Source organism: Pantherophis guttatus, chromosome 11, assembly GCF_059756535.1.
Source record: "Pantherophis guttatus breed Tessera chromosome 11, ASM5975653v1, whole genome shotgun sequence".
NCBI classification, from domain to species: domain Eukaryota; kingdom Metazoa; phylum Chordata; class Lepidosauria; order Squamata; family Colubridae; genus Pantherophis; species Pantherophis guttatus.
Genome location: NC_142073.1, coordinates 1,892,953 through 1,918,301, shown reverse-complemented (window position 1 = coordinate 1,918,301; position 25,349 = coordinate 1,892,953). Strand labels below are relative to the sequence as shown.

The window sequence follows — 25,349 nt, the reverse complement described above, 5'->3', positions numbered from 1 at the left end:
ACCTACCCACCTACCCCTCCTCCTCCTCCTCTTCCTCCTTTCCTACTTTCAGTACCTACCTACCTACCCATCCATCTTTCCCAGGTATTAAAGACTTCTCAAGGGAGCTGAGACTTTGCATTGATTAATTAAGTACCATCAAGTCAACTTTTGCTTATCAACCAGGTAATTAGTATATAATCCTCTGCCCAGACCGACAAGGGGTCCAGGGCTTTGAGCCCCCTCCCCCATGAGAGAAAAGAGACCACCTTGAGACAGATCTCACTCTGGAATGCAAGGAAGCTTTTGGCCAGTGGTGAAATCCAAATGTTTTTACTACCGGTTCTGTGGGCGTGGCTTGGTGGGCGTGGCAGGGGAAGGATACTGCAAAATCCCCATTCCCTCCCTACTCCTGGGAGAAGGATATTGCAAAATCTCCATTCCCTCCCCACTCTGGGGCCAGCCAGAGGTGGTATTTGCCGGTTGTCCGAACTACTCAAAATTTCCAGAACCTGTCAGAACCTGCTGGACTTCATCCCTGCTTTTGGCCCAAATTCCATTCATTCACAGCGAACCATCCCAGTCGGATATGTGTCTATGCTTCCTTCTCTTCTATCATGTTCTCATCATACGGTAAATAAATCCCAATCGGATCTCTTCCGGCAAAAAAAAAAAAAGGTGAATTCCAATTCAAGCCGCAGCCCACCAGCAAGGCAAGGATCGGTGCCCAGCTGGGCCTGAAGGAAAGGGGGGAGGCAGAACAGAGTTGGGGAAACCAGCAGCTTCCAGCCCAGCTTAAGATCCTGTTTCTTGCAAGCAGCTGGGAAGAGGATGGGAGGGACAAGAGGCACAATTGGGGGCGGGTGTGGGGGGGGAGATGGCATACATCATGGCTGAAACATCTGCTAATAATGTCTCGGGGGGGGATTATGAAAGCCCAAGGTTTTCGCCAGGGGCATCCGAAGGGGCGGGAAGCCAGGCTCCCCTGGATGAGAAATGCCAATAGGTTCTGCTGCGGTCAGTTCCCCAAGGTCCCTCTATGCTGACAGGGGGGGAGCGACCTTCAAGCGGTGAGGGGACAGGCGGGGTGTGGGGGGGTAAGAACCCCGATGCAACAAGCAAAACAATTTTCTTAAACTGAGAAAAAATGAAGCTGAGAAAAGGGAAGAGGAGGAGAATTAGCGCCCCCTAGTGTGGGCTGCTGTGCCTCTGTGGCATGTTGGCGCCCCCTAGTGCCGGGTGGGAGTCATTACACCAACTGTTTTGCAAGAGCCTAGGAGAACCAATTCAAAAGGAAGAGTCTTTGAGCTTCTACTAAGCCCTGGTTCAACAAATCAACCATGTTTTTTGCACAAGGAAGGGTTGGGCCCAGAGGATGACCACGGCAAGGAGCTGCAGCCACTTTCCTGTTGGAAAGCCCCTCTTCTCTGTCCCTCTGCAATGCCCCCCCAATGAGCTCCCTCCCATTTTTGCAGTCAGGGTTCTCAGCCCCTTTGGCCGCTTGTCCACCGCCTGCAGCAGATTGCAGATGTCAGAGCGAGCGAGAGCGAGGTCCCGGATGTGGGCTTTAGGCCAAATGCTTCTGTTTACCCTCCTATATGACCATCCGGGACAGACCAGCCAAATGTCCTTGTGGCAGTAAGGGAGGCAGGACTTTGACCCTCAACATCCTGCTTTCTCCACCTGCCCCCAAAGCATTTAAGGCCTCCCAAAGATGGGGAGACGAGGGAAGCCTCCTTGACGGACAGAACATTCCTCCACCCCGAACAACCTTCCCAAGAGAAAGTCCGGCTGCTTTGCCTCAGGTCTGCCTGACCAGCTCTAGCCAGAGGAGGACAGCGGGAGAAGTTTCCTGGCAGGAATGCAGCTCATAATCTTGGTGGCCATCAGGTTGACTGGAAACTCTTTTGGAGAACAGGAAATACAAAACGCAAAATAACGTTGAGGATGCTAAGACAGAGCTGGCTTAGGACTGTAGCAGAAGGCTCATGCAATGAACGAGAAGTTCTGGGTGGAACCAACCAACTAGAAGTACGGAGAAATTTCCTGACCGTGAAAACAATTAAAACAGGGGGACGGCTTGCCTCCAGAAATTGTGGGTGCTCCATCAACTGGGTTTGTTCGTTTTCATTGAAGAAGAGATTGGACAGCCGTTTGTCTGAAATAGTTTAGCCTTTAGGGCTTAAGTAGGGGGTTGGACTAGAAGACCTCCAAGATCCCTTCCAACTCTGCTATTCTGTCATTTGATATTCATGCTGACGGTCCTTTGATTTGGCAAATGGAATAGTAAAAAATCTTATATTAGCAACCATGATGAACTATGATAAAGAGCAGAGGTACCGTAGTTCTCGCCTTACAGCCATTCATTTAGTTACAACAGCACTGAAGAAAAGGTCCCTTACAACAGCTCCTCGCACATATGACCGTCATAGCATCCCCATGGTCCCCACGATCCCTCAACAAACACCAACTGGCTCTGTTTTTGCTTTAAAGCTGGACAACTAGAGGCCACCAGCGAGCCAGGGGGCAAAAAAGTCAAGATGGCGCCCATACCTGTATGCAACTGATGGTTTTTTTTTAAAAAAAAAAAGATTGTGCATTGTTTTACAACTGCTTTGCAAACCTCTATCAAGTTTGCTAGCTGGGTCAGGCCTCCGTGAGCAAAATGGGACATCCTTTCTTTAAATTTTTTTTTTGGGAGGGGGGGTAAAGAAAGACCAGCCAACTGGGTTGAGATCAGGCCAAGCTTCTTGACCTCGGGCATCATAAAAACACCGAAGCTCTGCAATATTTAATCGTGAATCTCTTGACAGCAGCCAGAATTGTATTTGCTACAAACTGGAAAGGAGAAAAGTTACCTAATGATGAAGAAATTATTAAGAAAATGATGGAATGTGCTGAAATGAGCAAACTGACATTTGAAATAAGAGAGCAGGAAGATAGACAATATTATTTGATGTGGGATTTATTTTATCAATGGATAGAGAATAAGAACTGGAAATAATTATGATATAAATGGATGTTGAAATATTTTGAAAATAAGTTAGCGTGTTTAGTGATAAATTGAAGAGAGGAGGAGCACAAACAACGACACCGACTGTTACAGTGTCTTTGATTGTATAGAATGATAATGGTTTTTATATTGCGTTTTGTTTTTGTTTTTTGAAAATAAAAAACTTTAAAAAAAATTAAAAATAAAAATAAAAACACCGAATCCAAATGAAATGGGGACACCAGGGAACCATTCGGGTCTCTCTCTCTCTCTCCCCCCGCAGCACTAATGAAGTGGAGCTGTGAATTGCGGCAACGGCTTCCGAGCAGAACCAATTGAGCAGTGGCAGAGATATGGGAGAGGGGGGGGGTCTTCGTAGCCCCAACCCAGCCCCCAAACCGAAGAGGCTGGAGGACTCAGCTGTAACCCCAGGCAGCCTTCCTTTGCAGCCCTACAATACATAATCACACTGTGCTGACCCCCTGAGCAAGGAAGATTTAGAGCTCCCTGCAGAGCTGAGGGCTCGTTTATTTTTTTTAAAAAAAGTAATAATAATAAAAGGAATTAAAAGCATGCAAGAAGAGTAATCCTGGGGGGGGAGAAAGGGGGGTGTCTCAGGTTTACCTAGGGATCATCTGCATTTGCGGCTCCCACCCCTGGGCACTGACCGACCCTCACATCAGGAATTTCTTCACCTCAGAAGTTTGCAAGGGGAGGTTTTTCTACATGCACACTAGGAAGAAAGTGGGGGAAGGAAGAATAATAGAGCCAAACTCTTCTCCCACTCTTGATGGAAAAAGCGTTGATTTTTTTTTTTTTCCCCTTGACCTGTGACTCCAGGAATCTTCCAGATAAATCATTTCGGGAGCTTTAGACAATGAGGCTGCGGACTCTCCCGGGCAGGACAGAGGGGGGCTGGAGGGGGGGCTGTGGGGAGCCAGAGAGAAAGGAATTTGGTGGAAATCAGAGGCAGCTGGTCTTCGGTTGTTGGAGGGGGACAGCGGCACTCTTGGGGGAAGATTGTAAGCATTCCTGCCCTTCCCCGTTCGGGGCTCCACGCAGCCACAACAAAGTGCCCCAGATAGGGAGAGAAAGGAAAACACCAGAGATTGTCCCTCTTTCTCCGGACTTCTCCTGCCCCTCCCCCCCCATCCCACTTTCCAAGGCTTTGTCCCCTTGCAAGGGGGGAGGGGGTGAAAACTGCAAGGGGGCCAGACCCACAAAAGCCACACAGAAGAGGCTAGCAGCCTACATGAATTCAATCCATGTTTCCCAACCTCAATAAGTTTGTGGACTTCAACTCCCAGGATTCAGCATGCTGGCTGGGGGATTCTGGGAGTTGGAGTCTGCACACAGGTAGTCCTTGACTTACAACCAGTATGGAGCTCAAAAATTTCTGTTGCTGAGCGAGGCAACAACTGTCTCGCTCAGCAACAGAAATTCTGGGCTCAACAGTGCTTTGTCCCATTTTTTTACAATTGTTAGTTGCAGTTGTTAAGTTAATGCAGTTGCTAAGTGAATCTGGCTTCTCCATTGACTTTGCTTCTCAGAAGGTCGCGAAAGGGGGACACTGCGACCGTCATAAATGAGTCAGTTGCCAAGGGTCTGAATTTTGGTCACGTGACCCCGGGGACGCTGTAATGGTCATAAGTGTGAAGAATGATCACACGTCACTTTTTTCAATCAATCAATCAGCTGGAAGGGACCTTGGAGGTCTTCTAGTCCAAGCCCCCCTGCTCAACCAGGAGACCCTGTGCTATTTCAGACAAAGCTGTCCAATCTCTTCTTGAAAGCCTCCAGTGATGGAGCAACCTCAACTTCCGGAGGCAACTGATTCCACGGATTAATTGTCCTCCCTGTCAGAAAGTTTCTCCTTAATTCCAGGTTGCTTCTCTCCTTGGTTCGTCTCCATCCTGCTGTTTGCCTCTGTAACTCCATTCAGCGTCGTCGTAACTTCGAACGGTCTCTAAACAAAACTGTTGTCAGCCGAGGACTACCTGTTACCTCGGCAGCCCTACCGAGGGGAAAATAGAGCTATTTTTTTAAGGGCGGAAAGCTGTAAAATGCAATCCAGATCCATCTTGCTGGAGCAAGGTTGCGGCAGAGAGAGAAGCTCCAGTCAAACCACCCACAGATTCACCCTCCGCACATATGCACAAACACACACACAGAGAGAGAGACAGCCTCCCACCCTCTTTGCTCCCAGCCTCTTGGAGCTGTGCCGCCTGCCTCTCTCTCCCCCCCCCAGCCCGCCACCGCCCCCCCCCCGCGGCATTCCTGCAAGGTAACGCAAAGTCAGGCGCAAGGAGACAGTGAGAGCCCTATCCGGCTTTCCTCGCACCAGATGTTTGCATAAATAAGGCAGCTGCCCTCTAAGCTAACAAGGTCAGTCCCTGGCTCCAGCAAGCCGAGCAAACAGGCTGAGTTTTGGCAGCCGCACAGCTCTGGCTTGGCACAAGCTGCGCTTCGGCTTCCTGAATTCTTCAAGCATCGAGAGAGAGAGAGAGAGAGAGAGAGAAAGAGGGGGGGGAAAGTGGTGAAAAATAAGCATCTTAGCAAAACCCCGGGCTCACTGCCACCATTGGATCCCCTGCCTGCTTCCCTCCCCACCCCCCACTGCCTCAGAATAAGAGGCTTCCTTTGAACGGCACCAAGGGGGCCGGCCGGGGTCCCAGGGTGGAGGGGAGGCAGATGCAGGAGGGGGGCACCGTTGCCCATGCTGCCCCTGGCGCCGTGGGCAGAGAGGAAAAGGGGCAAAGATCTCCCTGCAACCCGGGTAGGAAAAAGGCCGGTTGGTTTTTGCAGGATGTTGTGGCTTAAAAGTGGGGAGGACTCGATCCTCTCTCTCTCTCTCTCTCTCTCCTGTCCAAGGGCAAAACAAAGGCGGCTTGAGAGCGAAGCCAGGGTTAGCTTGAACTCAATTTGTTTAACAAGCCACCTGGGTCTCGTTCACACATCATGCTGTGTTTTATTGGCTTCATGCAGGGATTCACCTATCATGCACAGCCAAATAAGCTCCAGCACAGTGTTTTTTCTCAAACACTGGGTGGACTTCAACTCCAGAAGTTCTTGGTGGACTTCAACTCTCAGAATTGAAGTCCTCCAGGCTTAAAGTGGCCAAGGTTGGAGACCCCTGCTCCAGGCCAAAGGGGATAACCCTGGAACCGCTGTCCAAATTCAGCCTTTGGAAAAAGTAAATTTCAGGAGAGAGGCTGGCTTAGAGGAGGGGGTGAACCAAGTCAGAGGCCCCCAACTTATCCAAGGATCCTCAGGCAAACTGGGTTTCCTGGCCTCTGTCAAACTGTGTTCTGCAAAGTTCTGCTCCAATGGAAGGCACTCTAACCTGGGCCAAGCCATCTTGGCTTGTGCCGCAAATACCAAGAACCGCCATCTTCAAAATTGGATTTGAAAGACCCTCTTCTAAATGGGATGGTGGGACATCCTCTTATCACGAGCAACCATCTTTAATGAAAAGAAGGACTAGGACCAGGGGTGAAATCCAACAGGTTCTGGAGAACCGGTAGCGGAAATTTTGAGCAGTTCGGAGAACCGGCAAATACCACCTCCGGCTGGCCCCAGAGTGGGGTGGGAATGGAGATTTTGCAGTATCCTTCCCCTGCCACGCCCATTAAGCCACGCCCACAGAACCAGTAGTAAAAAAAAAATGGATTTCACCACTGACTGGGAGTGACACGACAGCAACATTCCAATATTTGAGGGGCTGCCACAAAGAAGTGGGGCTTCAACCCCAAGATTGAGCAGGGGGTTGGACTAGATGACCTACAAGGTCCCTTCCAACCTTGTTATTCTATTCGATTGTCCAAAGGACCAGAGGGCAGGACAAGAAACAGGGGATGGAAACTATTCAAGGAGAGGTCCAACCTAGAAGCAGAAATTTCCTAACGGTGAGGAACGACCTGCCTTCGGAAGTTGTGGGCGCTTCATCCTTGGATGTTTTTAAGAAGAGATCAGACCGTTTGTCTGAAATGATGTAGGCAGGGTTTCCTGCTTGAACAGGGGGCTGGACTAGAAGACCTCCAAGGTCCCTTCCAACTCTTGTTATTCTGTTAACGTTCCGATAGAGGCATCTGTTTGTGCATCTTCCTAGCTTTGCAACTGAAGAGGTAGACCATTGGTGGGTCCAAGGCACATCAGCTGAGCGGAATCCTTCCACCCCACAGGGTCCCAAACAGGTCAGGAAGGGAGGAAGGCACTCTGCACGCGTTCATAGGAGCTTGCTCCTTCCACAAAAGGGAGGCTGGCCTGCCTGACAGTCCCAGTCGGCCGCTGCCCCTGGCCCCCCCCCCCTCCTTTCTCAGTTGAGTCCTTGCCAATGAAGCCAGCTCAGCTCAAGTCTGCTTTATGGGCCACTAAAAAGCCCCATGGAAGAGGGGGGGGAATAAAAGAAGGGGGGGTTGTGTCTGCTGTTATCACCGCATATTTTCCCAGCATTTCACCTCTTCCAGCAGCCTTCCAATCACCGCCTGCCCCATCTCGGCGCCTGCAACCCTCTTTGTTTTAAATATTATAAAGCAAGCCAGATGCTGCCTCTAATCCCCCCAGCTGGTGGGGATTTGCAAACACGTTGGAAAAAGGCAGGCCTGTTTCTGAGCCAGCCTCACCGCCGCTACTGCACCTCGCCTGCCTGCCCAGCTCTCCTCCCTCCCTCTCCTTCCTTCCTTCCTTCCTTCCTCCCTTCCTTTCCTTCTATTTGTCCCTTTCTTCCTCTCTCTCCCCTTCCCCCTTCCTTTCTCTCTTCCTCCCTTCTCTCTCGTCCTTCCTTCTTTCCTTCCTTTCTTCCTCCCTTCCTTCCTCCCTCTCTCCCCCTTCCCCTTCCTTCCTCCCTTCCTCCCTTCTCTCTCGTCCTTCCTTCTTTCCTTCCTTCCTTCCTTATCTGCTGATGATAAACGGCTCTAGATTAAGAGCCAAAAAAGGGTCCCTCCAGGCCCACATGGACACAGGCTGGGGCTGGGGTCCCCAAAAGAATGTCAGCCCAGGCGAGAAACTAGCACGACTTTGCAAAAGGGTTTAGCTGCACTGGAAATCTCTCTTAGAAGGCTCTAAGGCACAGTTTTTCTCAACCTCAATTGAAGATGGGTGGACTTCAACTCCCAGAATCCTCTCCCCTCCCCCCCACTTGCTAGGAAGTGAAGCCCACCCATCTTGGAGCTGCTGGGATTGAGAAGCTCCGCTCTCCCCTCTTTCCAACCTGATCTGCTCCGGGGTTTTAAGGCTGCAAGTTGCAGACACAACCCGGATTGGGGAAAAGGCTGATCTGGATTATCTGGGTTAAGAAGCCACCTTCAGATCAAGCCGGATGGACATCTGGGGGATCTCATGGCAGGAAGGAACAGATGTTGGAAGTAGGCGAGGAAGAGGGCAGAGGTTTGAGCTGCTCCAGAGGGACCTAGTGAGTTACGGGCAGGTTAGAGATCGGTGGGAGGGGGGGCATCCCTGCTCCGGGGTGAAGGCTTGGCCTCCCTATTTGATGCTCCCACCAGGTGGGGCAAAGCAAGGGAAGAAGACAAGTTGATGTGTGACTCATCCCAGTCCTTGGGTGACCCCGAGCAGACGCCTTCTTTGGGGTAACCCATAATAAAGGGCTGGGTTTGGTTTTCGCTCCGGGTGAACCTCATGCCTGGCGTTTCCTCATCATGTTGGGATGAAACAAACAAGGACTGGAGCTGGAGCCTCCACTGAGTCACCCCCACATTGTGGCTTTGGGAAAAACGACCACATAGATGGCATTCCTGCTGCAAAGTGACGTCGTCAGGGGCTGGAAAGTATACAGAATAACCGAGTTGGAAGGGACCTCGGAGGTCTTCTAGTCCAACCCTCAGCTCAGGCAGGAACCTGCATACCGGGGATCTCCAACTGTCCTAAAGACCTCAAGGTGTGTCCAAACAACTTTTTTCTTTTGCATCGTTTATTCAGCTGGCTGCATTAAGCCATGGTTTATAAAAGTGTGGTTGGCTGGAGCCTCCAGGCGCTGCGTACCCACAACCTGCTTAAGTAAATCACACTTTACAAATTGCAGGGGCTGAGCTGGCAAATCCGCTCAAGGAACCACAGGAAAGCTGTACAAAAGGTAGACAACCAACTGCAACCTAGATATTATTTGAGTTCCACAAACCCAGTTTCGAGGTTCAGATGTCATCAAACCATCATCTCATCTCACCCCCACCCCCACAGTGGCCCCTTCCTTTTCCCACCAGTCACCCCCCCCCTCCAATCCAGCACCTTCCATCAACAGCAACGAATCCCCTGTCAGCTGCTCAGCGAGAATTTCAGGTTGAGCCAAGCTGCGCCTTCCCAAGACTCTCTCCTGTCCTTACTCTGTGGTTGAGGGACACCTTGTACCTCAGGAGCCTGGGCTTCTGCAAGGGAGCAAGCCTGTGCCTGCCCACCCCCCACCCCCGCCGGCCCAGGGCAGGCACCCAAGATGGGGGGAGGGAGTCTGGGAACCCCAGGCCTCGATTCCAACCCAGGAAGGGGGTCCCAGAGGTGCTTTTTCAAAAGGCAACTGGACTCCTCATCCAAGAAGCTTTTTTAGAACCGAAAGCAACCCCCCCCCAAAAGGGGGGGCGGGCAGAAACAGGGGGTTGGACTAGAAGACCTTCAAGGTCCCCTTCCCAACCCTGTTGTGCTATGCTCTGCGAAAGGAAAGAAGAGGCTTCTCATGGAAGGAGCCAAACATTGAAAACAGGGGGAAGCGAAGAACAGAAGAACTGCGGGAAAGAGAGGAGGAGGAGGAGTGTGTGTGTGTGTGTGTGTGTAGCATGCGGGGGGGGAGAGGGGGAGAGAGAGAGAGGTGGTTTGTCGATGACCCAAGTCCTTTTGGCAGGCAGGCCTGCTCCGGGAACACTGGCCACTGGCCCAGTTCAGCGCTGAACTTAAACAAACTCCTGTTGCAGCCATCTGCTTGATTTTAAAATAAGTCAAACAATCTGTTGAGCTGTGGGTAATCAAGTTTCCATCTGCGCGGACGCCTGCTCGCCTGCCTGGAGCCTCCGGTGCCTCTCACAGCCAAACGCTCCCAGCAGCCCATGTGGCTGTCCTCCTTCCTCCAACCAGAGGGGGAACCGGACCGGGCCACCCTCTGGGGCCACCACTTTCATCCCCCCGGTGGATCTCTGGTCCAAGGCACGGCTCTTTTCATCAACCGCCACCAAAGATGGGGTCTAAAGCAGGGGTGAAATGCTCCCGGTTCCAACCGGATCGCCCGATCCGGTAGCTATGGCTTCGGGTGGTTCGGAGAACCAGTAGCAAAAATCCCTGCACCTCTTCGGCCAAAAAAATGCTTTTAAAAGTTAAAAAAAAAAAAAGCCTCTGACGATCAGGCAACTCTGCTGGGATCGTCAGAGGCTTTTAAAAGCATTTGTTTTATAACCTCTTCGGCCGAGGTTTTTTTAAAAAAGTTTTTTTAAAAAGTTGGCCACGCCCACCCAGTCACATTAAACACCCCCCCACCAAGCCACGCCCACAGAACCGGTAGTAACAAATTTTACATTTCACCCCTGGTCTAAAGGGAAGGAAGGGATTTAAGAAAGTGGCCTCTTGGCCAAGCAGGGGGCAAGGGGTTTCGGCCCCATCTGGCCCTGGGTGCAAGGGAGCAGGTGTCACAGCTGATCCAAGGCCAAATTAGGCCCATCGCAGGGAATCAAAGGATGGTCCTTCACATCTCCTCAGCTTCTCCGGAGTGGCTGTTCTTCAAACTTGACAACTTTACGACGGGCTGGACTTCCAACTCCCAGAATTCTGGGAATCGAAGGCCACCCGTTGCAAAATTGCCAAGTTTGAAGAACGCCTCTCCATCGGGGATGAAGTTCAGCCAAAATGCTTTGCTGGGCCCTCGTGGGGGCTCCATCCCTGGAAGCTTTTAAGGAGAGGTTGGAGAGCCCTATGTCCAGGTAGAAGGTCAAGCAGGGGGTTGGACTAGAAGACCTCCGTGGTCCCTTCCAACTCGTTTACACTGCTACTGAGGGCAGAGCGAATTCTGATTGTCGCCGTCGAGCAATTGCACAGGATTGTGGGTAGAGAGACCCCCACCCAGACTGACCGAGGCTCTTCGAAAGTCTTGCTTAGCGTCTGAATTTTGACCATGTAACCATGGGGAGGCTACAACAGTCATAAAAGTGTGGGAAATGGTCCTAAGTCACTTTTTTCAGTGCCGTTCAAACAGTCACTAAATGAACCGTTGTTAAGTCGAGGACTTGCCCGTATTTGAGCCTGCACAGATGAGTTTGGGGCTCTTGGGGTGGGGGTCGAAGGCCAATAAGCAACAGCTAAAGGAGGAGGCTCAGTGGCTAAGATGCTGAGCTTGTCAATCAGAAAGGTCGGCAGTTTGAATCCCTAGTGTAGGTCTCCTGCGTGAGCAGGGGGTTGGACTAGATGACCTCCAAGGTCCCTTCCAACTCTGTTCCTGTTACTGAAAACGGCAAGAAGGATGAAAGCGAAGTAAGGCAAATTGCATCTCTCTCTTTTTTTTTTCCCCATCGTAAAAACTCACACAAGGGCACCCGTCCCATCACAAAGCAGCAGGAAAGAATGCAGAGGGAGAAAGACAATGAGTGATGTGCTTTGTGGGGGGGGGAGGGGGCTGTTCTTGGAAGGAAAAGCGGGTGGGGGGGGAGGCAGGAAAGACCCACTGCAGGGGAGGTGGAAGGGCCTCTGGACGAGGAAGCCTCGTTTTGGCTCTTCCTTCTCCCTGGAGCGGAGAAAGGACTGGGCTGTGCCGCCACTCCGTCCCGGCCAGAAAAATGCTTTGGCTGCACACGGCTATGCGCCTCTGCCAAAAACGGCACTGGAGGAGAAACACAGCTCGGCCTGGCCAGGAACCACCGGGAAGGAGGAGAATTCGCCCCACGGCTCTGCCGAGGAAACGGAGGCAGGGAAGGGAAGGGCCAGACGGTGTACGGGGAGAGACCTGGGCTTACAATGGTTCGGTTAGTGACCATTCAAAGTTACAACTGAAAAAAGCGACTCACTGCTGAAGCATCCCCATGGACATGTGACCAAAATTCAGACATTTGGCAACTGACTCATATTTATGACCGTTTGCAGTGTCCCTTTTAGCAACCTGCAAAATCCATGCGGGAAGCCGGATTCACTTAACAACCGGATGACTAACTTATCCCCTGCAGTAATTCGCTTAACAACGGTGGCAAAATGTGATTACACTAAGGAGAGGTGAGGAAATATATAATAAGCAGAATGCCACTTTGAAACAATGCTTAAGAAAGAAACATAATTTCTTTTGTTTATATGTTGTATAAATGTTTGTTGTGTGTATGTTATGTTACATTTTTTTAACATTTATACTCTAATAAAAATTTATTTAAAAAACAACAACAACGGTGGCAAGAAAGGTTGGGGCGAAACTCACTCAGCCAAGGTCTCACCTAACAACAGACATGATTTTAGGCTCCATTTGTGGTCGTAAATCGAGGACTACCTGTACAACCCCGAGCAAGCCGTACAATCCCAGGGGCGGGGCCAAAGGTGCTCAGGGGCGGAGCTGAGTGTGCTGAGAATGCACAGCACTGGCCAGAGGGTCCCGGTGGGTCTCCCATGGGGGAGGGGGTGGATTTGCAGAGGGTGAAGCCAAAAGATGCTGCCTGGGGCTCCAAAAGAGGGAGGGGGAGTTTAACCCTTCGCCCCTCAGCCAGCTGACCCAGGCTGGAAATGTTGCGGGGGGGGGCAGGGGCTGTAAGGGGGGGGGAGAGAGGTTTGCATGCTGCCCTCCCACAAAGTAGGGCAGCCGGTCAACCGAGCCCCTCAAAGCAGTCAAAGGCTAAAGGTCTTTGTGCAGCTTCTAGCGAAGAGGCACTCTTGACCTGTTCAAGTTCAAAGGGCAACAAAGACAAATCGTTCCGGGCATTTTCCACCCCAGTCCAACTCAAAAGGGGGAGGGGTCCTCCTCCTCCAGGGGTGCTGAATCCCACCCCCAAAGGCTGTGCAGCATGGGAGGGACATGCAATGCCTTTCCAGGGGCCAAAAGAAAGAGTCTCCCCCCCCCAGTTTGGGGGGCCAGAGCCACAAAGCCTGGCAAACCCACAACCTGCCCCGGTGCACCAGAAAGGCCTGGCAGGCACCCTCCCGGGCGGTGTCTGTCCCCAAGCGAGGGCAGCTGCCTCCTGGTTGCAAGCTGCAGAAGGAGAGATCAACGGAGGAGGAACAGCTGAAGTCCCCTGCGGGGAGGGGAGGGGAGGGGGGCTTTGCATACTAAGCCTCCTGCATGCAGAAATATGCAAATAGGCACGTAGGCTGTCCTTTCAGAAAAGTTTCCCCCCCCCTTTTTTTTTTCTTCTGGACAACACAGCTGTTGATGGAGGACAAGGGATGGAGGGACAGCAGGGGGAGGAAGAGAAAGAGAGAGAGAGAAGAGAAAGAGAGAGATGAGGGATGGAGGGACAGCAGGGGGAGGAAGAGAAAGCAAGAGAGGAGAGAAAGAGAGAGATGAGGGATGGAGGGACAGCAGGGAGAGGAAGAGAAAGAGAGAGAGAGAGAGAGAGAGATGAGGGATGGAGGGACAGCAGGGGGAGGACAAGAGAGAGAGAGAGAAAGAAAGAGAGAGGAGAGAAAGAGGAGAAGAAGAGAGGAAAAGAGAGAGAGAGAGAAAGAGCGCAATGAGGGATAGAAGGACAGCAGTGGGAGGAAGAGAAAGAGAGAGAGAGAGATGAAGGATGGAGGGACAGCAGGGGGAGGACAAGAGAAAGAGAGAGAGAGGAGAGAAAGAGAGAGATGAGGGATGGGGGGACAGCAGGGAGAGGAAGAGAGAGAGAGAGAGAGAGGAGAGAAAGAGAGATGCGGGATGGAGGGACAGCAGGGGGAGGACAAGAGAAAGAGAGAGAAAGAAAGAAAGAGGAGAGAAAGAGGAGAGGGAGAGGGGAAAAGAGAGAGAGAGAAAGAGAGCAATGAGGGATAGAGGGACAGCAGTGGGAGGAAGAGACAGAGAGAGGGAGAGAAAGAGGAGAGAAAGAGAGATGGACTGCAGCCAGCAGAGACAAGGCCAAAGGACAAAGGTCTACAAGGAGAGGACCCCTCTTAACCATCCGTGCCAGTGACGGGTCAATTGTTATTAGCACCACCAGAGTGCCCCCCCCCAACATCAGCTGCAACCAGGCAGCAAAGGTTCCCCTGCAGGAAGAGACCTTTGTCCCATCTACTCCTAAGGAGGCAGCAAAAGTGGCCCTCCCCTCTACACACACACACACACACACACACACAGCCTCCAGCAGGGTCAGGAAGCCCCACGGGACAAGCATGTGACCCGTCTCTTCAGCCGGGAAAAGGAAAAACAAGAGCCGAGAGCTGGGGTGAGGGGGGGCTTTTGCAAGGAGAGCATTGGTTTCCAGCTGGGCATCTAAAGCATCGACTCCAAGGCAAACCCGGCTGAAGTTGCAACTCAACAGGCAGCCGAGTTTCTGAAACAAGATCAATGAGGGTCGTTTATTCATGTGGTTCTGAGCTGGTGAAAACCCAGAAGGTTCTAAGCGGCTTCCAGAAGGAGAGGAGGCTTAAAAGTAAAAGCCGTCCCAAAGCAAAGAAAGTTTCCGAAAAAGTTCTAGGCCCCCCTGTCCCAAAAGCAAAGAAAGTGGTTTCGGGAAGCTGAATCCTGCCCGGGTCAAACGCCAGGGTGGTTCTGAAAGATTTGCATCAGGGTGGGTGCAATTTTGAGCGTGAGACATCGGTGTTGCCTTCATCTGAAGGCAGGACAAGAAGCAACGGATGGAAACTCATCCAGGAGAGAAGCAGCCTAGAACTAAGGAGAAATTTCCCGACAGTGAGAACAATTAACCAGTGGAACCGTCTGCCTCCAGAAGCTGTGGGTGCTCCAACACTGGAAGTTTTAAAGAAGAGATTGGATAACCATTTGTCTGGAATGGCATCAAATGAAAGAAACAAAATGTTTAAAAGTTGTGATATTTATGTAGTTATTTATCAAGCATATCTAAGTTATTTTAAAGGAACCAAAATATCTTTACAATCCCCAAGGCATGTCATGACGTTTGAGTACCCCTAAGGTTTGGAAATTGAAAGCTGAAAAATTTTGACACACCCTAAAAATTGGGTCTCCGTCTTGTGCGGGTGGTTGGATTAGAACAGTGTTTCTCAACCGTGGCCGCTGGACGATGTGTGGACTTCAACTCCCAGAATTCCCCAGCTAGGCTGGGGAATTCTGGGAGTTGAAGTCCACACATCGTCCAGCGGCCACGGTTGAGAAACACTGGATTAGAAGAGCTCTAAAGCCCCTTCCAGCTCTGGCATTCTCTTATTCTGCTGCAGCAGCTTTGCGTCTATCAGCTGCGAGTCCTCTCAGTTTGAGATTTTGCAGACTTCTCCCCTTTCCAGCTGTTGGAGAAGGAAACCCCAGCCTGTCTGTCTGTCTGTTTGTCCGTCAGTCTCTCTCTCTCTCTCTCTCTCTCTCTCACCCACACCCACACCCCTTGTCCCAACCCAAAGAGTCAGCCCAAAGACAACAAAGGCAGCCTGTGCAGGCCAGGGCAACGGTTGCAGCAACTTAACAGTGAGATTAGCGGACAGGTCAATTCCTTCCTTTAAGTCTCCATGAAAGGGCAATGTGTCTTCGTTGGCTCCCGTGCCAGGCTTTGAATCCACCCAAGGACCATTTTCTCTTGTGGACAGCCGAGAAGCTCTCCAGGAAAATCAAACCCACCAACTGTCATTAACCGTCTAGGACCACAACCCTGAAGCCTCTGGAATCATAAAATAAAATGTTTTCCAAAGGGCAGTGATGCACCAAAAGAAAAGGTAATTTAAATCCATCAGTTGCTCTGAAGACTTATGTTCTCTCATTCCTTTGGCTTTTGTTATTTAGTTTGCATCTCAGGAAATCTACGCAGGCTCAGGGGACGCCTGTTTCCCAAATAAAGGCAAAAGGAACAGGATAATGGTAAATTAACCAGCTCAATCTGTACGCTTCCTTTTTGAATAAACAACAGTACCGACAATGGAGAATATTTCAACAGGTTTTTTGTTGCTTGAGCAACATCTAAAAGCGGAGCCAAGAGACTTAAGAGTGAGCCTAGTTATCCCTATAAATTCCTAGAATTTTACATGCAACTGAGGAACGGAAATCTTGCACATCACACTGCTGCAGAGATTTGCTGCACAAAATCTACTGATCACTTCTGGGCATGCAGGGAAAGGGGTGACTGCAATGAGGGGAAGCTTTTCTTTGGAGTAGACTTATAGGTATGTGCAAATGATGCCCCCTCTTTTGGAACACTTCCTGGATTCTTTAAAAAAAACTCTATTTCACATTTAGCCCCAACCAAAGCAGCGCCTGAATTCTCTCCCAGAAATGTCTTGTAAATGTTGTGTCGTTCTAAATAGAAGGAAGATGAGAAATTGTTATTTAGTTGTTTTGTCTGGCTGGATCTATACAACAGAAAGATCCTTTGAGGGCAGTGTTTTTCCAACCCTGGGAAGTTTTAAGATGGGTGGACATCAACTCCCAGAATTCCCCAGCCAGCTTAAAGGGGCCAAGTTTGAAAAAAAAAGTTTTAAGGCTTCAAACATAGGATTATCTGCTTGGAGGGGTGGTGGGGGGAGGCAGATACTGTAGCTCCATTCTCCCTCCCCTTCTAATCTAGCAATTCCAATATCAGCAGAATTCTCATGTTCCAAAAGCATTTTCTGGCAGACTCCTTTCTCCATACTTTTGGCTTCATTGGTGTCCACAGCTATCCTGTGAAGTCCATCTGAGCTTCCACCAAAGGCATGCCCCCCCCTTTATGTTCCACTCAGGTGGGCTGGGGAGGGGTCTTCTCCCTGGTGGTCTGCTCAGCTTCCTTTGCATCGATTTGCAAGACTGCAGCCCTTAATGGCCTTGGTGGGTAAGTGTGCCATGCCAGCAAGAGAGCAGATGGGCTGTAGTCTGCTCAGAAATGCAGAAATTAGCTTGGCTGCCAACCAGCGGAAATGCAGCCGCACCAACAGACCGGAGAACTCCACATTCTCCCCCTTCTCTCCATTTAATGACTTCAGTTTCCCACAAATTGTCCTCATGGAGATTGGCGCGCAAGAGGAAATCCCCACGTCTTCAGCCCCATTAGGAGGGGCTATTAAATCAAGACCCACTTTGCTGCGTGGCCCACCGAGGCCCAACCATCAAGTGATCTCCTTGACTCTTGATAAGTATAAAATAGAAGCTTGCTTGCTCTTCTTTCCTTCCTTCCTTCCCTCCCTCTCTCCTCCCTCCTTCCCTCCCTCCTTTCTCCCTTTCTCAACTAATCTCCTTCCTTCTTTCTCCCTCCCTCGTCTCATCTTTTCTTTCCTTCCTTCCCTTTCCCTTTCTCCCACACCCTCCCCTCTTTCCATTCTTTTCTTCCTCCCTCTCTCTGTCCCCTTTCCTTCCTTCCTTTCCTTCCTTCCTTCCTTCCTTCCTTCCTTCCTTCCTTCCTACCTACCTACCTACCTACCTACCTAGCCTACCTATCACAGTCAAGAAGCTACAAATGTCAACATATATTTTCCTTCTGAAAATCCCAGTTTCTGTCCTAGAAACCCATGCAAGAGAATCTCTCTTTTTAGGAAGGGGGGACCAGGCAGCTTTTGAGCCAAGGCCTAAGGCTGCCTTTCAGCCTTTCATGGCAACTGAACCTTCTCACAGCTATTTGACCTGGTGCTTCTTGGCTGCCAATCACGCCTGTTATAGAGACCCCCAATCGGCCAGGCAGCGTTCTGGGCTCCTAATTTTTCTTTTCAACCAAGTTTCCAGCTCTTAAGAATGTGGAAGCAGAGGGCAGTGAAACCAGGTAGACTCACACCAGCTTGGATGAATCCGTGGCCTTCCGTGACCGCCCTGGGGGTCAATGACGGTCTTAATCCCATGCTTGGGTGCTGTGCATTATTGGAACGGCGCCTGGATAAACAGATCAATGCTTTGAACCCCGGATGCCCAGGTTTTCTGGAAACCCAGGAAAAAGCTGCACTGCCGAAATATCCAACCAGCCAAGGAGCCAAACGGCCAACGAGCTTCCTGGCCACACAGCGTGGCTTCGGTGAGCCTCTCCCCTGAAGCTTTCTGACATTCACAATGCTTCGTTTGGCCCTTTAAGGGTGTCTTGTCTTGTGCCAACTCGGGGGCCCTTCACGGGGCTCCGGTTTCCCCCAGAAGGCGAGCGTCAAGAGCAGCCTGTGGTGAGTCAGGCCAGAGTGGAATGGGCCATTTTTCACGGGCCTTTCCTGAAACAGATGCCGACGCAGGCTGCCAAAATAAGCAGGAACTGCTGTTTGGCAGCCAGGCGATCTGTGAAAAGAGCAAAGGGCGGAGGGACGGCGGGGCTGGGACCCACAACCCTTCGTTTCTTCCCTCCCGGAAAGTTGCGAAGTGGGGGCATTATTTGCTGGTGGAACAAGAAGCCCACCGGACTTCCTAGCAGAGCCCTCCTCCGTTGGGCAGGGAGCCATGGGCTTCAGGGTGCAAGCCGGCCTTTATCGGAGCTTCCCACCCCCTTCCTTCTCGATGACAAATGCTGCAGGGAAACAGATGTGGACGTCTCCCGCCTGATATTCGTGCGATGACAGGCAAGGCTCTGCAAGACTTCGGGAGGGGGCCGGGATCCTCTGGCACCACCTGTTCCCTGGTCTGGCACAGAAAACACACACACACACACACACACACACACACACACACAGCCCTGTGTGAACTCATGACATTATCCAGGGAGGGAAAGGAAAACTCAAAGCAAGAAAAGCAAGCAGCAGTGAGTCAGGTGTTGATCCTCACTGGGCTTCAGAAAAAACAGCTCCCTCCCTGCCATGAAAATCCAAGTGGTCCTCGGTTCACGACCACAACGGAGCCCCAAATTTTTGCTGTTAAGCGGGACACTCCTTAAGTGAGCTTTGCCCCCTTTTGTGACCTTTCTCGCCACAGCTGTTAAGTGACCCACTGCAGTTGATAAGTTAGTTAGCAGCCCGGTTGTTAAGTGAACCAGGCTGCTTCCCCAATCTGGACTGCAAAGTTCTTCAAAGCAGAAGAGAAACTCCCAGAAGCCTCTCCTTCCTCATGCTCCTCCTCCATAGCGCCATCCGAGGAGCTCAGCTTCTGTCCAAGGTCCTCCCCAGATGCTCTTCCTTCATGGCCACGGTGGCTGGCCATAATTCCTGGACCTTTCCACTTGGTCACGGTCATAAAAGTCGCTATCGCAAAGGTCTCTAGGCAACCAATAATATACAAGCAGAGGGGAAACATCTATGGCTCAATAATCCACATGGTGGGGTGTCTGTCATTCCTCAATCAACCTGGACCAAAGCATTTTTCATTATTATGGAAGGTGAACAGGATCAGGACTACAGGTGTCTCTGGGAAGAGTGTTATGAAGAGTGGAGTCTACTGCAGGGAGGGCAGCCCTGTGTGTGTGTGTAAGTGTGTGTGTGTAAGTGTGTGTGAGTTTGTGTGTTATTTTTAAAGTATTCTCTGCGGTCAATAGAGCAGCCCTCTCTAAGACCCCTAAGGATGCTGCTCAGAGCAATCAAGCCAAGGAACCCTACGAACTCTTGTCTCCTTGTTTGCTCTCTTAAGAGGGCAACCAGAAGGAAGACAAGCCGGGTCCATCAAGGTTTGCCTTTGGTGCTCCCCTCGCCTTCACAGCTGAGCCATTTTCTTTGCAAGAATAAAACCATTTTCTTGCAAAGAACGGAAGGCAACCCTTAAAGCAGGGGTGTCAAACTTGATTTCATTGAGGGCCGCATCAGGGTTGTGTTTGACCTTGGGGGGCTGGAGTGGGTGTGGCCAGGGTGGGCATGGCTAGCTCGACATCACCCATTTCGGGGGCGCCTGTGGTGGGCCGAGCAATCTGCCAGAGAAAATGGGCTCCCTAGCTCCGTTTTCGGCTGCAATGGCTTCCTGCAACCCTCTGACAGCGAAAACGGGCGGCCCTCCCAAGCTCCATTTTTGTGGCAGAGGCACAGCGGGCCGGTCCATCGCTATTTCCAGAGTGGCCCTGCGGGTCAGATCTAATCATGGGCCGGATCCAGCCCCCAGGCCTTGAGTTTAAAACCCCTGCCGTAAAGCCTTTGCTGCAAAAGACCCAAACCCAGGACGAGGCGGAAAGGAAGTTCTGCGCATCTCCTTCAAACCCTCACCTGCCAACTGTGACTCTTGAGACTTTTCTAGGCAATTGCACTGCAAGGGACCCCTGCCTTGTGCAGGACTCGAGATGGACCGGCAAAACGGGACCCACCTACTCCTTTCTCGGCTCCCTCCAGAAACGGTGTCTCCAGGTCACAGTTATCCCAAAGGTGCTTTTTCAAGAGGCAACTGCACTTTCAGAAAGACCAGTTGCCTCTTGAAAAAGCACCTTTTGGGGACTCCAGAAACGATGCATGGCACCGAGCTAGAAAGCAATGGGGGGGGAGGGTCCAAAGGATCAGGATGCAAAACCAGAGCAGCAACCCTGTTTAAAAACAAGTCTTGTCAACTTTGGGCACTTATGTTGTAGTAACGTAAGTATTCTTGTAGTAACACGCTCCAGCGTCCTCACACACTGGACAGAAATTCATTGCCTGAACTTTGATGCTGGAGATACATCTTGGCTCAAAGGCTCCCAGCCTGGCACGGCCTTCCCAACGGAAGTGCCAAGGAATCAGGTCCCATCAGAAGGCCACCCAGAAGCTTACCTTTTGGAGAGACAGAGGCGCAGTTGTGGGCAGAGCCAAAAGATCCCTGGCCACGGCTGATTTGCCTGCCAGCACCAGCACAGCGCACTCGGGGCAAGCGCCAATGGTCAGCCGCTTGCCATCGTCCACCAGCAAGGTGCCTGGACCCCGGAAGGAGCCCAAGAAGACGGGCAGCCGGGTCACTGGCACCGCTCTTAATCCAAGGTGCCGTTTCTTCTCTTGACGGCAGAAGAAGCAAGCAAAGGTGTCCACCTTGTACTGGCGGGACCAGGCGCTGCTGGGGTGCTGGGCGCTGCCCTGTTCATGCTGCAGCCACTGGGCCAGGAGGTCGTGGTAGCACAGCATGCAGGTGGCCACGATCCCTGTGGCGTCGGCTGGCCTGGCCCGTGGAGCTGGCGGATAGACTGCCAGGAAAGGGAAAAAGGGCTCCTTTTCACCAAAGCGGCCCGCAGCAGGGTTGACACTGACTTGGAACTCCTTGCCAGGGCCCAGCTGGGCACCGCAGATGTAGCAGCCGGAGGTCAGGCCTGTCTGGGTCAAGCTTGGGGTCCTGGCCATGGCCTCAGCCTCCCCAACAGCGGCAAAGACCTGCTGGTACCTGCCCAGGAAGCTCTGCACGGAAGTGATGCATTGTTCGTTGCGACAGGCGCGGTAAGTGGCCCACAAGTCCTGCAGTACCAGGTAGCAGCGGGGACAGCTGCGCACCTGACAGCGCTGGTCCGGCCCCTTGGCCCGCGGCGGGCAGGGCAGGTGGCTGAGGAAGGGGAAGTGCATGGCTGCCTTGGAGCTGCCGTTGGGGGCTTTGGCCGAGACGGGGCGCCAGTCCTGGGTGCAGTCCTCCCCGCAGAGGTAGCAGACTTCTGGCGAGCGGGGCAGCGGGGCCCCCGGGGGCCCTTCCTCTCTGGTCAGCCCGGCCCTCCGGGGCTGGGCGGCCGCCAGGGGCACCACGTAGAGCCGCTGCAGGACGGGCACGTCGGCGCCCTCGAAGCTGTGCCACTGCTGCATGAGGGAGGCGTGGCAGGCAGGGCAGACCAGGGCGCTGCCGGCGGGGCTGAGCGGGAGGGCGCCGGGCGGTGGGCTGTGCAGCCAGAGGAAGGGGAAGAAGGGCGCCGTCGAGGCTCTCTCCTGCTTCTGCACGTGGATGCGCTGCTGCGAGCCCGGCGCCAGGGGGGAGCCGCAGACGTAGCAGGCCAGGCCGGCCCCCCTCGCCGAGGCTGCCCCGGTGCTGCTGCTGCTGCCGCCGCTGCTGGGCGCCGTCCGGGGCTCCTCGTCGCTGGTGATGTTGATCTCGCTCTCCTCCGACGAGCAGCGGTCGGACGGCGCCCCCTCCGCTCGCCTCGCTTCCAAGCCGGGCCGTCCCAAGCCGTCCATGGGCGCGCTCCACAGAGGCTCCCCGCTTGCCCGGCGCCGCACCGGCCGCGGCCGCTTCCTGCGAGGCTTGGGAGCCAGTGGCAGCCCGTTCCCCGGGTGAAAGGGGATCGCCGCCGCCGCCGCCTCTTCCGGGGCCGGCCGCAGCTGGCTCCCCTGGCGGGGCCGAGCGGGCAGAGGCGCGCCCGGCCTCTTCCGCTCCTCGGGGCTGGCGGGGAAGCGCGGCTCGGGCTCCGACAGGGTCTCGGCGTCCGAGAGCGAGGAGAGGGAGTCGTCGTCGGGCGGCGCGGCCGCGGGCTCTGCGCGGGGGTCGTCGGGGCCGCCGCCGTCCGTGCCCAGCGCGTAGGCGAGGTTCCACTCCTGCGGCGGCCGGCCGAGCCCGCCGCCCGCCGCCCCCGCGGCTCCCTCGCACTGGTGGGGCCGCTTGAGCCAGTACATGCGCTTCTCCACCGGCGTCCGCGCCCGCTCGAAGGCGTCCCACTGCTCGGCCAGGAAGCAGCGGCAGACGGCGCAGACCAGGGCGCAGCCCTCGGCGCTCACCTCCCGCGCGCCGGGCGCCGGCTCCTGCTGCTGCAGGAAGGGGAAGAAGGGCTGGTGGGCGCGGGCCGGGCGCACTTGCAGGCGCAGCTCCTTGCCCCGGCCGATGCCGCCGCCGCACACGAAGCAGCAGAGCGGCGCGGCGGGCGGGGGGGCCAGCGCGGCCATCAGCCGCTGCTTGCGGGAGACCGGCGCCTCCTTCCGCGGAGAGCAGCTCATCTTGCCCGGGAGGAGCGGCGGCGGCGGCGGCGGCGGCTGGAAGAGGCGCCCCCGGGCCGGCCGCTCATCTTGCAAGGCGCCGGGCGGCCGGAGCGAGCGGGGCGGGGAGTTGGCGGCGCTGCTGCTGCTGCTGCTGCTCCGCCGGCGCTGGGGAGGCTCCGGGACTGGCGCGGGTTGTCCTGCTGCGGCCGCTCTAGCGTGCCCTTCGCCCGGCCCGAGGAACCGCCGCCGCCGCCGCCGCCTGTGCAAAGTTTGGCTGCGAACTCGGAAGCGCCATCGCGCCGGCTGGCTGGCTGGCTGCTGCCCGGCCCCCTCCCTCCCGGAGGAGGGTCTCCGCACCACCAGCCGCGCTTTCCCAGCCAGCCAAGCCCCGCGCCCGCCGGAGCCGGCTCCTCGCTCCCCCCCCCGGCCGAGGTTGCAGGAGGTGGGGAGGGCCGGGCCGCCCGCCAAGGCCAGGAGGGACGCCGCTGCTCCCCCCCACTCCCGCCGCTGCGCCTCCTTGACGCCGAGAGGAAATGCCCCGGGGGAGGCGGGGAGGGGGCTGCCCTTGGACCCGCAGCGGAGCCCGGCCCTCTCCTCCCGAGCAGCAGCCTCCAAGGGCCGACTGAGGAGGGGCTGGGACTGGGGCGCATCTTTGCAGCCTGGAGGGGGACAAGTAACCTGAGCAGACCGGGGGCAAGAGGGAGCGGAAAGCAGGGGCTGGTCGGAGGTCTGACCCGGGGGCGCGGGCGGGGGACAGGAAGGTCACCCCACCTGGAAGGCTCCGAGGGGCATCGCCGGCCTTCCCCGCCTGGCGCTTCGACGGCAGCGATCGCAAACGGCACCAGAAGCCCGAGTTGGCAGCAAGGGGAACTCCGGCCAGGTAGCCAATTCGGAGAGGGTGGTCTCACCCCTCTTTGGGGGATGCCTCCGCTTTGCCCATCGAAGAACGAGGGGCTGCAAAGCTCCCCTTCCAAAGCCCTTTCCCCAGGGACCCCCCACGCCCCTGAAATTCAACCTTACCTGCCCCTCAAAGTTGACCCAGAAGGAAAGCAGCCTAAACTGAAGCTGCCCCTACTCTAAATTTTGCTCCCCGATTCTCCTGGGACAAGAACCCAACAGCCCTCAAATCGGAGACAAAAATATGCTCAGTATCTTTGGATCTCAGTGCCGCACAGAAGCTCATTCTGCGGCGCCCAGAATTCCAAGGCAGCAGCAGGGAATCTGGGATCTGCATTTCAACCCATCTGGGAAGGGATAGAATAGGATAGGTTTAGCATAGGATAGGATAGGATAAATTTAGCATAGGCTAGGATAGGATTAGGATAGGATAGCATAGGTTTAGTATAGGATAGGATACAATAGGATTTATTGGCCAAGTGTGATTGGACATAGAGTTTTGAGAGCCTCTTAAGCCCACTCCCACCAGGGACAGTTTCCCATGATCCTGGCTTGGGCAGAGGCATCTCCCAGGCAAGATGGGTAGTTGGGCTGCTGGAGACTTGGGCAGGCCAAACTTGTGCTCTCCTGCTGCTAGGAAAGCCCCTGGGAGGGGTGAGTCGAAAGGCCAGCAGGAACGGTTACCAGAGCCTGGTAGCCAGCTGGGGAGCAGAATCCCCAAAGTGACACCCCCAGCCTGGCTGAGGAGCTTTCCCACACAAGCGCCACCCACCCACCGACGGAGCCCTCGGTTTTCCCAGCAGTGCTACAAGCTCTGTCTCTCCCAACAGCTGCACTGCATTTTGCACATGAGGGTAATGTCATCGCTCCCGGTGCTGAAAGCATGATGTTCCCCATAGCTGGCTGAGGGATCAAGCAGATTGTGTGACCTCATCCCACGAGACCAAAGTCGGTGCTCTGATCCATCAGGGATCCCCTGCTCTTCAGGTGGCCCACGTCTGGGCAGGGGGAACCAGGGAGGGCAGCCAATGCCTGGGGGAGAAGTTGAAGTGGAGGCGGGAGGGTCTCTCAAATAGCACTAAAGAAACAATGTTTCATGTTATAATGGATCAACAGGCTTCAAGGTATCTCAAAGCCAGAGGAGGACTGGATGGGACCAAGGGCTTTTTAGAGTGGTTTATTCAAGGCAAGATTTGCTGGGGATCAGAGTCTTGGTGGAGTTAGGCCCTGCATTCTTTCCCTGGGCCCTTTTAAAGCTGCAGCAGAGCATGGCTTTTTTAAAAAAAGCTTCACGCAGGGTCTTAGATGTGCAACGTGTGAAGAAAGAATGAGAAGTGACTGGGGCATTGAATTCCAACAGCAGCACAAAGTTGCCCAAAGACTCACGTTTTGTAAGCCGTGCCAAGGAATCCTACCAACAATTCTCAATCTTGACAACTTTAAGATGTGTGGACTTCAGTTCCCAGGATTCCCCAGATAGCATGGGCCCCGCTTCTGAGCCTTGCCATCAGTTCTGCCTTTTGGGATAACCAAAGGCAGGATCTTGACTGGCTACCAAGATGCTGCAACACATCTTTCATTCAATTCGTCACTATAATCAATGCCCTACTAAACCTCTCCTGTTTGTCTGTTTGCAGCCATGGTCACAGGACTGTCATTTCCCACTTCCCCTGCCAGCTTCCCACAAAGAAGGACAGTGGGGAAACCAGCAGGAAGTCGGAAGTTA

General features: G+C 53.7%; 1 protein-coding gene across 2 annotated transcripts in view; it reads right to left on the bottom strand.

Annotated features, from left to right (window-relative positions):
- The window catches only part of GSE1 (Gse1 coiled-coil protein), a 243,324-nt gene extending 220,252 nt beyond the window's left edge, over positions 1-23,072 (bottom strand). The window contains exon 1 of one of the 2 annotated variants that reach the window (XM_060682474.2): positions 20,621-23,072. In XM_060682474.2, coding sequence (XP_060538457.2) covers positions 20,621-22,744 — 2,124 coding nt within the window. In that variant the 5' untranslated portion in view covers positions 22,745-23,072. The remainder of the gene's footprint in view (positions 1-20,620) is intronic. The other variant, XM_034426570.3, reaches the window with a different exon arrangement.
- Between the last annotated feature and the right edge of the window lie 2,277 nt (positions 23,073-25,349).